General features: G+C 45.2%; 1 protein-coding gene across 7 annotated transcripts in view; it reads right to left on the bottom strand.

Moving 5' to 3' along the window:
* Positions 1-1,212: 1,212 nt before the first annotated feature.
* Positions 1,213-13,500, bottom strand: part of Pecam1 (platelet and endothelial cell adhesion molecule 1) — a 65,588-nt gene continuing 53,300 nt past the window's right edge. For 4 of the 7 annotated variants that reach the window (XM_008846568.3, XM_017801521.2, XM_017801522.2 and 1 more), the window contains 2 exons: positions 8,816-8,838; positions 1,213-2,245 (listed from right to left, as the gene is read on the bottom strand). In XM_008846568.3, the coding sequence (XP_008844790.1) occupies positions 2,216-2,245; positions 8,816-8,838 (53 nt within the window). In that variant the 3' untranslated portion in view covers positions 1,213-2,215. The remainder of the gene's footprint in view (positions 2,246-8,815; positions 8,839-13,500) is intronic. The other 3 variants (XM_008846566.3, XM_008846569.3, XM_017801523.2) reach the window with 1 other exon arrangement.

The raw sequence follows: 13,500 nt of genomic DNA, 5'->3' as shown, positions 1-13,500 counted from the left end.
GTAATACAACTTTGTGTGGAGGTGAGGGGAGCAGTCCCTAGCTTTCATAGTACTTTCAAAAGAGTATCAAATCTTGAATGTTGACAGCCATCTTTCCAATCTCTTCATTTGAGGACACGAAGCCCTGAGGTTGAGAAGTTCCTGCTGGTTTCTGTAATTTGCATGTGGCCCGGCCAGGCTGGGCAGTGAGAACTCCCTCTACCTTAGTGTCCAGTAATGAGACGCTATAATGGAGGACTGGGACTAAGGAGAGTGAGGTGACACAGGTGGGTACAGAGGATGGGTCCTGAGGACTGGGAGGGTAGGGGCTGATTGTCCTTCCAGCTGGGTTTCCAAATAAAATGCTAGATGCTCAATTCCATTTGGAAGTCATATAAGTGAAATAAAAAGTTAGGACTCATGTATTCTAAACATTGCATAGAACATAATTACAACTAAAACAATTATTTGTTGTTTATGTGAAATCCAGACTGAACCGAACATCTACAATTAATTCATATCTTAATTCCTATTAGTTGTTTTTTGTACTAAATCTGACTGCCGTATCTGCCCAGAATGGCCCAGGACTCTTTACTGGAAACACCAAGACAAAAGTCCATGGATTTTTTTTCTTGGTTTTTTTTTTTTTTTTTTTTTTTTTTGTCTTTTAAAGACATGCCTCCCTGTAACCACAGCAGGCCTGGAACTCACTATATAGACCAGGCTGATCTTGATTTCACAGAGATCTGGTTGCCTCTGCCTCTTGAGTACAAGGATTAAAGGCATGCACCACCATGCCTGACAGTCCATGGAGTCTAATGACTCGGTGTCTGAGACTCCAACTACCACTGGACCTTGGTCTGTGTGAGGCTTGGTGCCTCTCTGATGGAGGAAGAGTCTTGGTAATGTGACTCCAGAGGCATGCCAAGTCCTTAAGGATTACAGTTATTCCATTGGCATGTGGCCTGTCTCAGAAAATGGCATTGGGGTTGGAGATCTGGCTCAGCCATTAAGAGCACTGATTGTTCTTGCAGAGGACCTGGGTTCAATTCCCAGTACCTACGTGGTGGCTATCAACCCTTCACAACTCCAGTTCCAGGGGATCCAACACCCCCTCTGACCTCCACAGGCATTGCATGACATGGGTACATCTACATGTACGCAGGCAATATACTCATACACATGAAATAAAAATAAATAAAATATTTAAAAAAGAAAATGACATTTCACAGATTTATGAAGAGTAAAAATCAAATTTATTTAATACAACACACCTCAGGGGCCCTGCAGCCATGTGGCTAAGATGAACAGAGAAGGTAATTCAGGTTAGGTATAGTCCATCCAGGGCAAAATGGTAGTGGCCCTATCTACCCACACAAGACACCCTCCCGCTCCTTGGAAACAGCTCAGGACCTCAAGAGACTATCTCTTTAGCAAGGAATAAATAAAGAATTAGTGAGGAAAGTATATATTTCCCTCTTCTACTAAAAACAATAATATTTGCTGTAGTCAACCATCTGTCATCGTTTGGCCTTCAGCATGGGAGAGGAAAAGAAAGTCCTAGAAAGCAGCTTAAAAATGTCTGTGCTCACGCCACATCCTCCTGTTTTCAGCACTGCCTGAATGAAGCTTGTCTTTTAAGTGGCCATTTCAAAAGGGTTGCTCCCAAGCAGCTGTTCTCTTTGTGAGTGAGGTCATAGAGAGGACCAGGCAAAGCTGTCTGATCAGGGTTTGTATACTTCCAAAGAACAAGGAGGGCCCAGAACTACAGGCCTTCGAAAGACCAAAAGAAAAGAGAACAAAAACCCCAAACCAAAACAAAACAAAAAGTAGCCCCCAGAACAGGCCATTTGCTAAAAGTAATTTACTACAAAACAGAAACTGGTTTCTGCGTAGGAAGACAAATGGAGTTCTTCATCTGTCCAAGACAAAATATTCAAGCTTCAAAAATGTTCCAGTGGTCTGTTACCTCTCTCCACTCTTCCAAATTGTAAGGATGCTCCAGCTTGGAAGGAGGGCAACGTTGGCAGCGGAACAGCACTTCTGTATCCCTTTATACCCAACATCAGTGAGGCAGAATGAATTTAGGAACTGATGACTTGGCCTGAGAAATTGCTATGTTCAGCGGGGGTAGGATCAGTTCATAAATAAGTGCACAGAGCTCTTGGAATCCGGGAATCATCTGCTCTGGGACGTGGACACGTCCTCCCAGGGATGTGCACCTGCCTTCATTGTCTTATGTTCCATCAAGGGAGCCTTCCGTTCTCTATAAGACAAGAGATAGTACAAGTTACTGTCATACTCTCAGGACCAAAGATTGTTTTGGAAGACAGATATGTAAAATGGAGGCAGTGCAGGGTAAAAGAACTATGCAGGGGCTGGCAATGTGGCTTAGTTGCTATAGTGCTTGCCTAGCATGACATAGGGAGGCCCTGGACTCTACCCTTAGCATCACATATAACTGGGTGTGGTGGTACATGCCTGTAATCTCAGTACTTGGACAAGTTCAAGGTTGAGTTCTAGGCCAACCTGGACTCATGCATGAGACCTTGACTCAAAAGAAAAGCACTACAAAGCTTTTCCATCTCCCCCTGAGACTCCCACCTTCCAGAGAAGCTCTTGTTCTCAGCCATTCCTCCCTTATCTCTGTGCCTGCGTTATAGGGGCTGGCGGGCCTATCTGTGTGTTCTTGCTGTACGGTCTACCAAGCAACCTCATCAAAAACCCAGTGTGGTGTCCCATAGGTGCTATACTTATGCATGGGGATAATGGAACCATCGGTTACAAGCGATCTGGCATCTAGCTCCAACTCCACCTCTAGCTAATATGAGACATGCCCTCTTCAAGTATGCTTCTTTGTTTTTGTTGTTTTTATTTTTGTTTTGATATGTAGATCAGGCTGGCCTAGATCTCACAGAGATCCATCTGCCCCTGCCTCCTGAGTGCTGGGATTAAAGGCATGTACCACCATACTTGGCTGTTTTTGCTTTTGGGACAGAGTCTCATTCTGTAGCCCAGGCTGGCTTAGCCTCCCCAGTGTCAGAATTATAGAGATACACCACTAGGCCTAACTTGGGTCTTCTTTTTAATTTTAAAAATTGGCTGGCTGTGGTGGTGACACATGCTTTTAATCCCAGCACTCAGTTGGCAGAAGCAGGCCTGATCCACATATCAAGTTCCAGTTCAGCCATGGCTACATAGAAAGATCCTGTCTCAATGTAAATCAGCATGTACATACATAAACAAAAGACTGAACCTAAATGATCAAATTTAAATGTGTTACAATGATATAATTCTCTCTTTAAAAGGGAATAAAACTCTGATACATTTCAACATAGATGAACTTAAAAGAAGAATATTAAATAAAATGAACATACATAAAAGGTCAAACACCATGAGTTCACTTCCATGGTGTGTCAAGTGTGCCAAATGGACAGACAAAAGGTGGAATAAAGGTTGGTAGTGGTGGGGAGGGACGCTAAGGAATTATTTAATGGTTGTGAGTTTCAGGTTGGGATGATGAAAAATTTCTGGCTAGCTGGGTGTGGTAATGCATGCCTGTAATCGCAGCAGAGGTATGAGGTTTGATGTAGGTTGGAGGTAGCCTGGTTCACATAGCAAGAATTTGTCTTAAAGACAAAAAAAAAAATCAGGTGTGGTAACATATGCCTTTAATTCCGGCACTTGGGAGGCAGAGGCAGTCCAGCCAGAGTTATAAAGTGAAATCCTGTTTAAAAATACCAAACCCCAAAGCCCAACAAACAGGCTGGAGAGATGGCTCAGAAGTAAAGAGTACTTCCTGTACAATTATAAGGACTGACATTCTGATCCTAGCACCTACATAACAAGCTGGGTGTCCCACACGTGGCAGCAATGCCAGCTCTGAGTGGGGCAGAGACAGAAGGATTCCTGGGGCTGGCTGGCTTTCAGCCTAGCTGAGGCAATTCACACCCCAGGTTCGGGGAGAGACTTTGCCTCAAAGAATTAGACTGAGAGTGATAGACAGCACCCGACACCCTCTTAGGGGGCTCTTGTAATGGCTCATTAGGTAAAAGCACTTGCTGTCAAGCTTGATGACCTGAATTTGATACCAAGGACCAACATGATTGAAGGGGAGAACTAATTCCCCTCTGTCCATCACATGTATGCCATGTTATGTAAGCACCTGCCACAGACAGACAGACAGACACACAAATAAATAAATGTGATAAAAGTTTAAGAAGTGCTAAAGAATTGTGATAGTTACACAATAATACGATAGGACTCATGCAACTGAATTCATGTTTGTTTTTTTTTTCGGTGCTGGGCAAGTGCCCCACCAATAAACTACAACCCCAGCTGTGAATGATGCGCTCTAAAATGATACAGCGGTAAATTTTAGGTTGTGTATGTTTTACTACAATAACTTTTTTTTTTAAAGTGGTAGGTCATGGTGGCACATACTTGTAATTACAGCTTTGAGGAGTATCAAGAGTTCAAGGTCATCCTCAACTACATAGTTCCAGAACCTGGAAGAACAGGAAGCATCAGGGCCCACTGTTTTGGACCTTCCATGAGCACAGAACACTTTCCCCCAAGTAGAATTCAGGGAAGTGGGAGCAAAAGATGTAGAGGTTGCCTGCTGCCTTGAGAACCTCACAGCCAGGCGGGTTGGCTTCCTCAAGGTGAGCTGAGATAGTCTGCTTTGTTTTGGCCTTGCTGGGTCCAGACCTTTTGGAACAGGATGCAGGCCTGATGGGTCCAACTAGGGTCTCCTCCTTTGCCAGGGCAGACCAAGGCAAATGGGCCAAGAAAGCCATGTGGCCCCAGCAGGCTGGAGGCTTGCCAGGGCTGGCAGCTACTGTTTGCCACTTCCTCCACTTCCCCAAAGGAGGGAGAGTGATTCTAGTGTCCAGCCTTTCTGCGGGCCCCAGACCAAGTCCTTCCTTAGACGCCTGCATTCTCCCTCTCCTGGGGGCAAACAGGACTCAGGCATTGCTATAGGACCAACCTCACAGACAGGAAGGGCTAGGCTGCCATCAACAGGGCCTTGGGGACTTTGAAGTAAAAGTTAACATACAGCCTAGGACTCAGCTTGCTGTATTTGAGTCAGAGACCTGCTCTCAGCCACTCAGGTTCAATTATGGAATTGCCTGCTTCTGGGTGCAAAGCACCCTCAAAGGTCCTTTTGATTCCAATACCTCCCATCCCAAGATTTCTAATTCCTACTTCTAGAGAGAGTACCTGGTATGAGTATTTCCAATCTACCAGGTACTCACTTAAAACCTTCAACAACTAGGTGAGTAATTGCCCAATTTACAGATGAGGAAACATGGCCAGCAAGATGGCTCAAGCCTGAAGACCTGAGTTCAGTCCCTGGGACTCACAGCAAGTAGGAGAGAACCAACTCTCAAAAGTTGTCCTCTAGGGCTGGAGGGATGATGGCTCAGTGGTTAAGAGCACTGGTTGCTCTTGCAGAGAACTTGGGTTTGGTTCCCAGCATCAACATGGAGGCTAATAACGTCTGTATCTCCAGTTCTAGGGGATTGGACACCCTCTTCTGACCTCCATAGGCATTACATGACACAGGTGCACTTACATACATGCAGGCAAAACACTCATACACGTAAAGTAAAAATGATAGGGCTGGAGAGATGTCTCAACGGTTAAGAGCGCCGTATTCTGACCTCCACAAGCATTGCATGACACAGGTACATTTACATATATGCAGGCAATACACTCATGCACGTAAAATAAAAATAATAAAATTAAAAATAAAATATTTTTAAAAAGATAATCAATTAGCCTTTATGTAGTGATTTGGGGATTGCAAATTTTCTCATTTAGCCCTTAAGGAAATTCTCAGTCATAGCCAGGTGTAGTGGCAGTCACTTTTAATCTCAGCACTCAGGAGGCAGAGGCAGATCTTTGTGAGCTTGAGGCCAGCCTGGTCTACATAGCAAGTTCCAGGCCAGCTGGGACTACAGGGAGACCTTGTCTCAAAAAAAGACAGGAAAATCCTATTAGGCAGATGCTATTGTTGCTGTCACCATCATCTTTCATCATTATCATCACTACCATCACCATCACACATCACTGTCATCGGCATTATCCTCATCAGCTGTCACCATATCTACTTTATAGATGGAGATGCTTAGGTTTGAGGAAGACAAGTCAGCTTCAAGAAGACCACAGAACTAGAACCCATGCTCCAGCATCCTGAACCCCACTCCTGGACAGGTTCTATCACAGCCCAGCTCCCTGCTGGCTGCCAGGGAAGGAGGGAAGAGAGCTAAACTGTCCACAATGTCCTTTTTTTTTTTTTTTTTTTTTAAAGTCAGGGTTCTGTCTAAAATCTGGAGCCCCTCACTGGTGCAAATTCAGCCCTTTAAGTACAGGGCATCCTCTTTCACATTATCTGTCTGTGTGGGCCACAAACACAATTTATAAACAAGGTAAAAATGGCAGAGGAAAAATGAAGTCAGAATGTACCATTGAAGCAAGTCAAACAATACTAAATTAGTAGTTGGCTAAGTGGCTGTCTCATTGTTAAGATATTTCCTCCAATATGTTTTCAGAAGCAAACGGTCATTAAACAAGAGGGGAATGATCGCCAGGTTTGATTTCAGGAAGGAAGTCTCCTCCCATTTCCCAGCTGGGCAGCTCAGTTAATTTTCTCCTGACCCACATGGCTCATGATTAGGGAACAGTACCTGCTTCTTTTATAAACAAAATTCATTTTGCTTAAAGATTCAAAATTCGTTTCTCAACGGCTGGAAACCTCCAGGTTCCCGCCAAATAGCTTTATTATTTTGGGGGTAGAAGCAGCCTGAGTGTTTGGAGCACCTTGGGAGCAAAATTTGGGCCTGTGGGGCAGCTTCTGGGGGAAAGGGAAAGTTTTCCCTGAGCATTCAGAACCTTTGTCCTGAGAGACCCTTTGGGTGGAAGACAAAATAAATAAGTCAGTTCTGCACAATGTCTCCCTCCTGGGCTGCAGCGCTGCCTTGGGTGGCCAAAGACGTATGCAGCAAGAACTAGGCTTTTTGGGTTGTTTTTTTTTTTTTTTTTTTTTTTTTTTTTTTTGAGGCAGGGTCACTCTGTAGTCCCGGCTAGTCTAGAACTTGCTATGTAGACCAGGCTGGCTTCAATCTTACAGAGATCTACCTGCCTCTACCTCCTGAGTGCTGGGATTAAAGGCATGCACTTCCCCTCCCCCCTGGAGAACTGGTTTTTATCAGGGTCCCACATCCCCTGGGGGCAAAGTCCACTCTCTATTCTCTCCAGGCCATTATTTCTGGACCAGTAACTTCACTTAATGCTGCGGACAGAGCACTGGCCAGAGTGCCTGGAGGCCTGTGTTGTGTTCCTGTCTCTGGGTTAGTCTGGGCAAGCTGTCCTGCCAACCCAGCCCTCAGTATCCCTGTCTATAAGCTGGGCTCTCTTGCCCTTCCAATGCAATGGTGATTTCAGGAGTCTAGATAGTGCAGGCTAGAAAAAGATGTTCGTGCTGTTCCTCTTTTCCTTAGATTGATAGCTTTCCTCCATAAAAGGAATGTCAGCGCCTTCCTGTCTGTCAAAGGCATAATGAGCTCTGTTTTACAAGAATTTAGACTTTGGCAAAACAAAGGAAGTTCAGGGCCCTCTGAAGGGCCAGAAGAAGTTGCTCAAAGTTTCTCCCAGACCTGAAAAAAAGCAGTTTAGAAGGAAAGTTCCTGATTTTTGAAATAATAGCTCCCTGTTAACTCCTGCTCTGCTGGGCAGCTCACAGACAGACAGACCGAGAACAGTGAGCCCGTGTGAGGTAATTCTGCATTAATTGAACTTGACTCTCTCGCTCTCTCTCCCTCCTTTCTTTTAGTGTGTGTGTTCCTGCGTGTGCGTGTGCATGTGTGTGTGTTCCTGTGTATATAAGGGTGTGCGTGTGTGTGTTACTGTGTGTATAAATGTGTGTGTGTGTGTGTGTGTGTGTGTGTGTGTGTATTCCTGTGTGTAGAGGCCAGATATCAGTCTTGGGTGTCATTCCTTAGCAGTCGTCCACTCTTCTCTTTTCTTTGAGACAGGTCTCTCATTGGTCTGAAGTTTGCCAGGTAGATTACGCTGGCCGGCCAGCGAGCCCCAGGCATCTACCTGCCTTACCTCCCCAGGGCTGGGGTTGCAAGTGTGAATTTTTTACTTGGGTTCTACTGATTGAAGTCAGGTCCTTGTGCAAACTCTTTACCAACTGAGCTCTCTCCCCAGCTCTTCCTGCCCTTCTCTTTCCTCGCACCAATCTCTCTCTCTCTCTCTTGTCGTTCTCTCTCTTTTCTCTTTCTCTCTGTCCTGTCAGGGACTTACTGTGTAGCCTAAGCTGGCTTTGAACTCAAGATTCTCTTTCCTTAGCTCCCGGAGTACACCACTATACCTGTCAGCTCTATCTCTGTTAAAAGCTCCTTAGGTTTCCAACCTTAAGGGAAAACTCCAGGGCCCGTCTTCCTATATAGGCTGAGCTGTAATGGTGCAAACAGGAGGAGAGAATCATTATTAGGGCTGGCTTAAACTGGTCAAAGGAGCCCAAGGCTCCTGGACTCCTGGACTCAAACAGATCACGTTAGAATCTGGTGGTGGGGGGAATTAATGGAAAGCAGACCCTGGGAGAGTCGAGAAATAGTTCACTGTTCTGTGGGGCACTTTTTTTTTTTTTTTTTTAAAAAGTCTTACTCTGTAGCCCAGGCTATTCTGAAACTCACTCTGCAGCCCAGGATGGCCTCAAACTCTGACAACAATCTCCCTGCTTCAGCTTCAGTGTGAGACTTTTCCCATGAGTCACTACTTGCTCCGTGGAGCACTGTGAAATGATGTATATGAAACGTGTACTTACAGAATATCTGTTTTCCATGAAATCTGTGAAATAAAAGACAACATAGTGGTGAGCAATCCGAATACACTGCAAGCAAAGGAGGGACAACAGTACAAATGGGATCTCAGGTGATCTGCTGGCTTGGCACTCAGGTTTAGGCCGTTCCTCTGCCCCCGGAGGAGCTCTCAGGGATCTTCCAGTTGAGAGGCACATAGAGTCCCTGGCATCTTATTTGACTTTTTTGTTTGTTGGTTTTCCTTTTTTGAGATAAGATCTCATGTAGCTCAGGCTGGCTTCAAACTCACTCTATAGCCAAGAATGACCTTGAGTCAAGGATGACCTTGAGTTTCAGACCCTCTGCCTCTACCTCCCAGTGCTGGGATGACAAGCACGCTCAGGGCCTAGTGCATGCTAGGCAAGCACTCTACCAACTGAGCTACACCCTCTTCATTTGACAGTTTGAACAGTTTTGTTTTGTTTTTTTAATTAGTAGAGAAAAATTGAAAATAACAGGAAAGTAGAAAGCAGCAAATTTAAAAATGACCTCTGGTCCCACCTTCCAAATACTGTTGAACTCCTCCACCCAGCTGTTTTCTATGCTTTTGGAGAGGGATGGAGAAAGTCATAATATGGTATATGCCATTTTATATCCTAGCCTATGTGGCACAGCTTTTTAAAACAATTTTTTTGGGGAGATCTTTTTGAGACAGGGTCTCCCTGTAGCCCCAGCTGTCCTGGAACTCACTATGTAGACCAGGCTAGCCTTGAACTCACAGAGATCAGCCTGCCTCTGCCTCCCAAATGCTGTGATTAAAGGCGTGTGCCACCACGGCCGGCCCTTTAAAACAATTTATTTATCTATTTATTTATTTATTTATTTATTTTATGTGTATGAGTGTTTTACCTGCGTGTATGTAAGTGCACCTGTGTCGTTTGCCTGCAGGTATGTATACTCATCATGTGTGTGCAATGCCTGTAGAGGCCAGAAGAGGGTGTTGAATCTCCAGGAACTGGAGTTACAGGCAGTTGTGAGTTGCCTGATGTGGGTGCTGGGAACTGAATTCTGATCCTCTGGCAGAGCAATACTCTTAACCCCTGAGGCATATTTCTATCCTGTGGCATGGCTTTATAAGAACTTTCTGGTACCTTCTTAAAAATAATTGTCAGGTTGGGTATGGTGGTGCATGCCTTTAATCCCAGCACTTAGGAGGCAGAGGCAGGTGGATCTCTGTGAGATCAAGGCCAGCCTGGTCTACATAGTGAGTTCCAGGACAGCTGGGGCTGCAGGGAGACCCTATCTCAAAGAGACAAAAAAAAAAAAAATTGTCAGTGCTGGAGAGATGGCCCAGTGGTTAAGAGCACCGGCTGCTCTTGCAGAGGACTCAGGTTTGATTCCCAACACCCACATGGCAGCTAACAACTGTCCATAACTTCAGTTCTAGGGGATCTGACACCCTTTTCTGACCTCTGTGGACATTGCACGACACAGGTGCACTTACATGCATGCAGGTAATACACTCATACACATAAAAAAATAACAAAAAAAAAATTTATATTTTTTGTCTTTTTGAAGCAGGGTCTCCCTGTAGCCCCAGATGTCCTGGAACTCACTATGTAGACCACGCTGGCCTTGAACTCACAGAGATCTGCCTGCCTCTGCCTCCCAAGTGCTGGAACTACAGGCGTGTGCCACCATACCTGGCACAAATAAAATATTTTTAAAAATAATAATTGTCCAAGTAGCTACATTGTACATTGTCATGTTAAGTGGATACATAACTGTTTTCTTAACCAGTTCCTTACTTTAAAAAGTTAGGTTCTCTCCAGGTTTCTGCTGTTTTAAACAGTATTACCAATATCCTCCTTGGCAGTAAAGCTATTTCCATAGTGTATTCTATTTTGTCTGCCCATCCCCGGGAGGGGAGTCAGAAGAGCAGGAGGTATGAAGATGGCTCAGGCTCTAGGCCTATATGGCCAAACTGTCTCAAGGACAGGGCCACCACCTTCCCTTTCTCAGGGGAGATTCATCTCAACTCATCCTTTTGCCAAAATGCAAGCTGTGCCTGGCTGGCCCTGACAGACTACCATTGTGCAGACGTCTTTGCCAAATATTCAGAAGCAGAGAAGACTGAGAAAAGCCAACGAGGACAGGAAGCTGCGTGGAGGGAGAGTGTTACCACCTGACCTAGTTAGAGGTGGTCTTCATCAAAAGAGGGAAGGGAGGGAATGGTTTGCTTCTTTGTGCAGGACCAGACCCCCACCCATCCCAGGGATTATGAATGGTCAATGTATGTATGTTGGGGTGGATTCCCCAGACAACTCAGTGAAGCACAGCCACTGTGGGGACCTCATCTGCTTTCTGGGGGAAGATCCCCATGTGGTGCTGAGGATGGTTGCAGCTTTTAAAGGTGGTAAAGGTCATATGGCCAAGGAGAAAGGTGTAGCTCAGTTGGTAGAGAGCTTACCTAGCATGCATGGAGCCCTAGGTTTGAGCCCCAGTAGTGCATAAGTTGGGTATGGTGGCACACACCTGCAATCCCAGGACTGGGGAGGTAGAGTCAGGAAGATCAGAAGTTCAAAGTCATCTTCAGTTACATAGCAAGTTTGAGGCCAGTCTGGGATACTTGAGACCTTGTCTCCTGAAAGAAAGAAAGAAAGAAAGAAAGAAAGAAAGAAAGAAAGAAAGAAAGAAAGAAAGAAGAAAGAAAGAAAGAAGAAAGAAAGAAAGAAAGAGAGAGAGAGAGAAAGAGAGAGAGAGAGGAAGGAAGGAAGAAAAGGAGGGAAGGAAGGAAGGAGGGAAGGAAGGAGGGAAGGAAGGAAGGAAGGAGGGAAGGAAGGAGGGAAGGAAGGAAGGAAACAATAATGACAAAAAGACTCCAAACAACAAAATCTTTGAGTCAGGTGTAGTGGCTCACTCTTAATCCCAGCACTGAAGAAGGCAGGAGGATTGCCAAGAGTTCCAGGTTCTATCTATAAAAGCAAACCACAACAAAAATCCTGTTTCTCCAAGCCCACCTCTCCCTCAAACTCTGCCTTATACTCACTGTGCCCCTCTTTAAAAGGAACAGGGTCAGAAGTCCCTAAGAGGCCCCTCTTCTGTTCTAGCTGGGCCAAAGGCAAGTGGCCTCAGCCAAATGGATAAATCATGCCAGGCACAAGCAGAGTCATCGTGTCAACCTCCACGAACCTGAGGATGTAGTGGGGAGCATCCCCCCAGGCTAAGCCTATACAGGAGGGTCAGAAGAACCCCATGCTCCGGCTCCCTGACGGCCCAGGGGCTCTGACATAAAACTCATGAATGTGTTTCCTAGTGCAATTTGAACACAAAATGCTGAAACTTCAAAGGTGCTGTAACATTGATAGAAATACAGGTCAACAGTGACTCAAAGATTTTGTTTCTTTTTGAAAGAGCAACCATTATGAAAATGTGAAAGAATTTGGTGGGTAGCATCACTTTTTTTTAAAAGCCAAGATGCTTTTTTAAAAAAATATTTTATTATTTTATTTTATGTGTATGAGTGTATTGCCTGCATGTATGTGCATGCAACCCATGTTGTGCAATGCCACAGACATCGGAAAAGGGCTTCGGATTCCCCTGGAACTGGAGGTAAGGATGGTTTGTAGCCACCATGTGGGTGCTGGGAATCAAACCTGGGTCCTCTGCAAGAGCAGTCAGTGCTGGAGGAAATGCTGCCTTGGGGCAGGGGACAGGCTGGTAGTACTTGCTGGCCTAATTGGCTCTGGGCCACACAGGATGGGTGGGAACTCTTTTTTTTTTTTTTTTTTTTTTTTTGGTCTTTTTGAGATAGGGTCTCCCCCTGTAGCCCCAGCTGTCCTGGATTCACTACGGAGACCAGGCTGGCCTGGAACTCACAGAGATCGCCTGCCTCTGCCTCTAGAGTGCTGGGATTAAAGGCATGCGCCACTACCCCCGGCTCATTTTTTTCTTTTTTGTGTGTGTTTTTTCTTTTCTTTTTTCTTTCTTTCTATTTTTTTTTTTTTGGTCTTTTTGAGACAGGGTCTCCCTGTAGCCCCAGATGTCCTGAAACTCACTATGTAGACCAGGTTGGCCTTGAACTCACAGAGATCCACCTGCCTCTGCCTCCCGAGTGCTGGGATTACCACGCCCAGCTTTTTCTATTTTTTTAAAAAAATTATTTATTATTTTATTATGTGTATGCATGTAATTACCTGCATGTAGGTAAGTGCACCCATGTCGTGCCATGTCTGCAGAGGTCAAAAGAGACTGTGGGATCCCCTGGAACTGGAGTTACAGACAGTTGTAAGCTGTGGGTGCTGGGATTTGAACCTGGGTCTTCTGCAAGAACAGTCGGTGTTCTAATCCACTGAGCTATCTTTCTAGCCCCTTTTCTATTTTTTTAAACCAAGACAGGGTCTTACTCTGTAGTCTTGGCCACTCTCAAACTTGCAGCAACCCTCCTGCCTCAGCTTCTCAAGTGTCATGATGCCCAGATTTGAATCTTTCTTGATGACCCTTTTCTGTCATGGCTAGTGTCATCCCAGCAACTCTTACTGTGGAGTGGCAGGGAGTGTGGGAAGGACCAGGGGTTTCTGCTCATTGAAGAAACATCTTGGGCTGGGCCCAGTGGCATACAACTGTAATCCCAGCACTTGGGAGGCTGAGGCAGGAGGATTGTGAGTTCAAGGCTAGAATGAACTATTTCAAAGAAAAGGAAATGAAAGAA

Source organism: Nannospalax galili, unplaced genomic scaffold (genome assembly GCF_000622305.1).
Source record: "Nannospalax galili isolate Female #2095 unplaced genomic scaffold, S.galili_v1.0 scaffold1023, whole genome shotgun sequence".
NCBI classification, from domain to species: domain Eukaryota; kingdom Metazoa; phylum Chordata; class Mammalia; order Rodentia; family Spalacidae; genus Nannospalax; species Nannospalax galili.
Note: the sequence above shows the minus strand (reverse complement) of the source record. Positions and strands in the feature narration are given on the sequence as shown.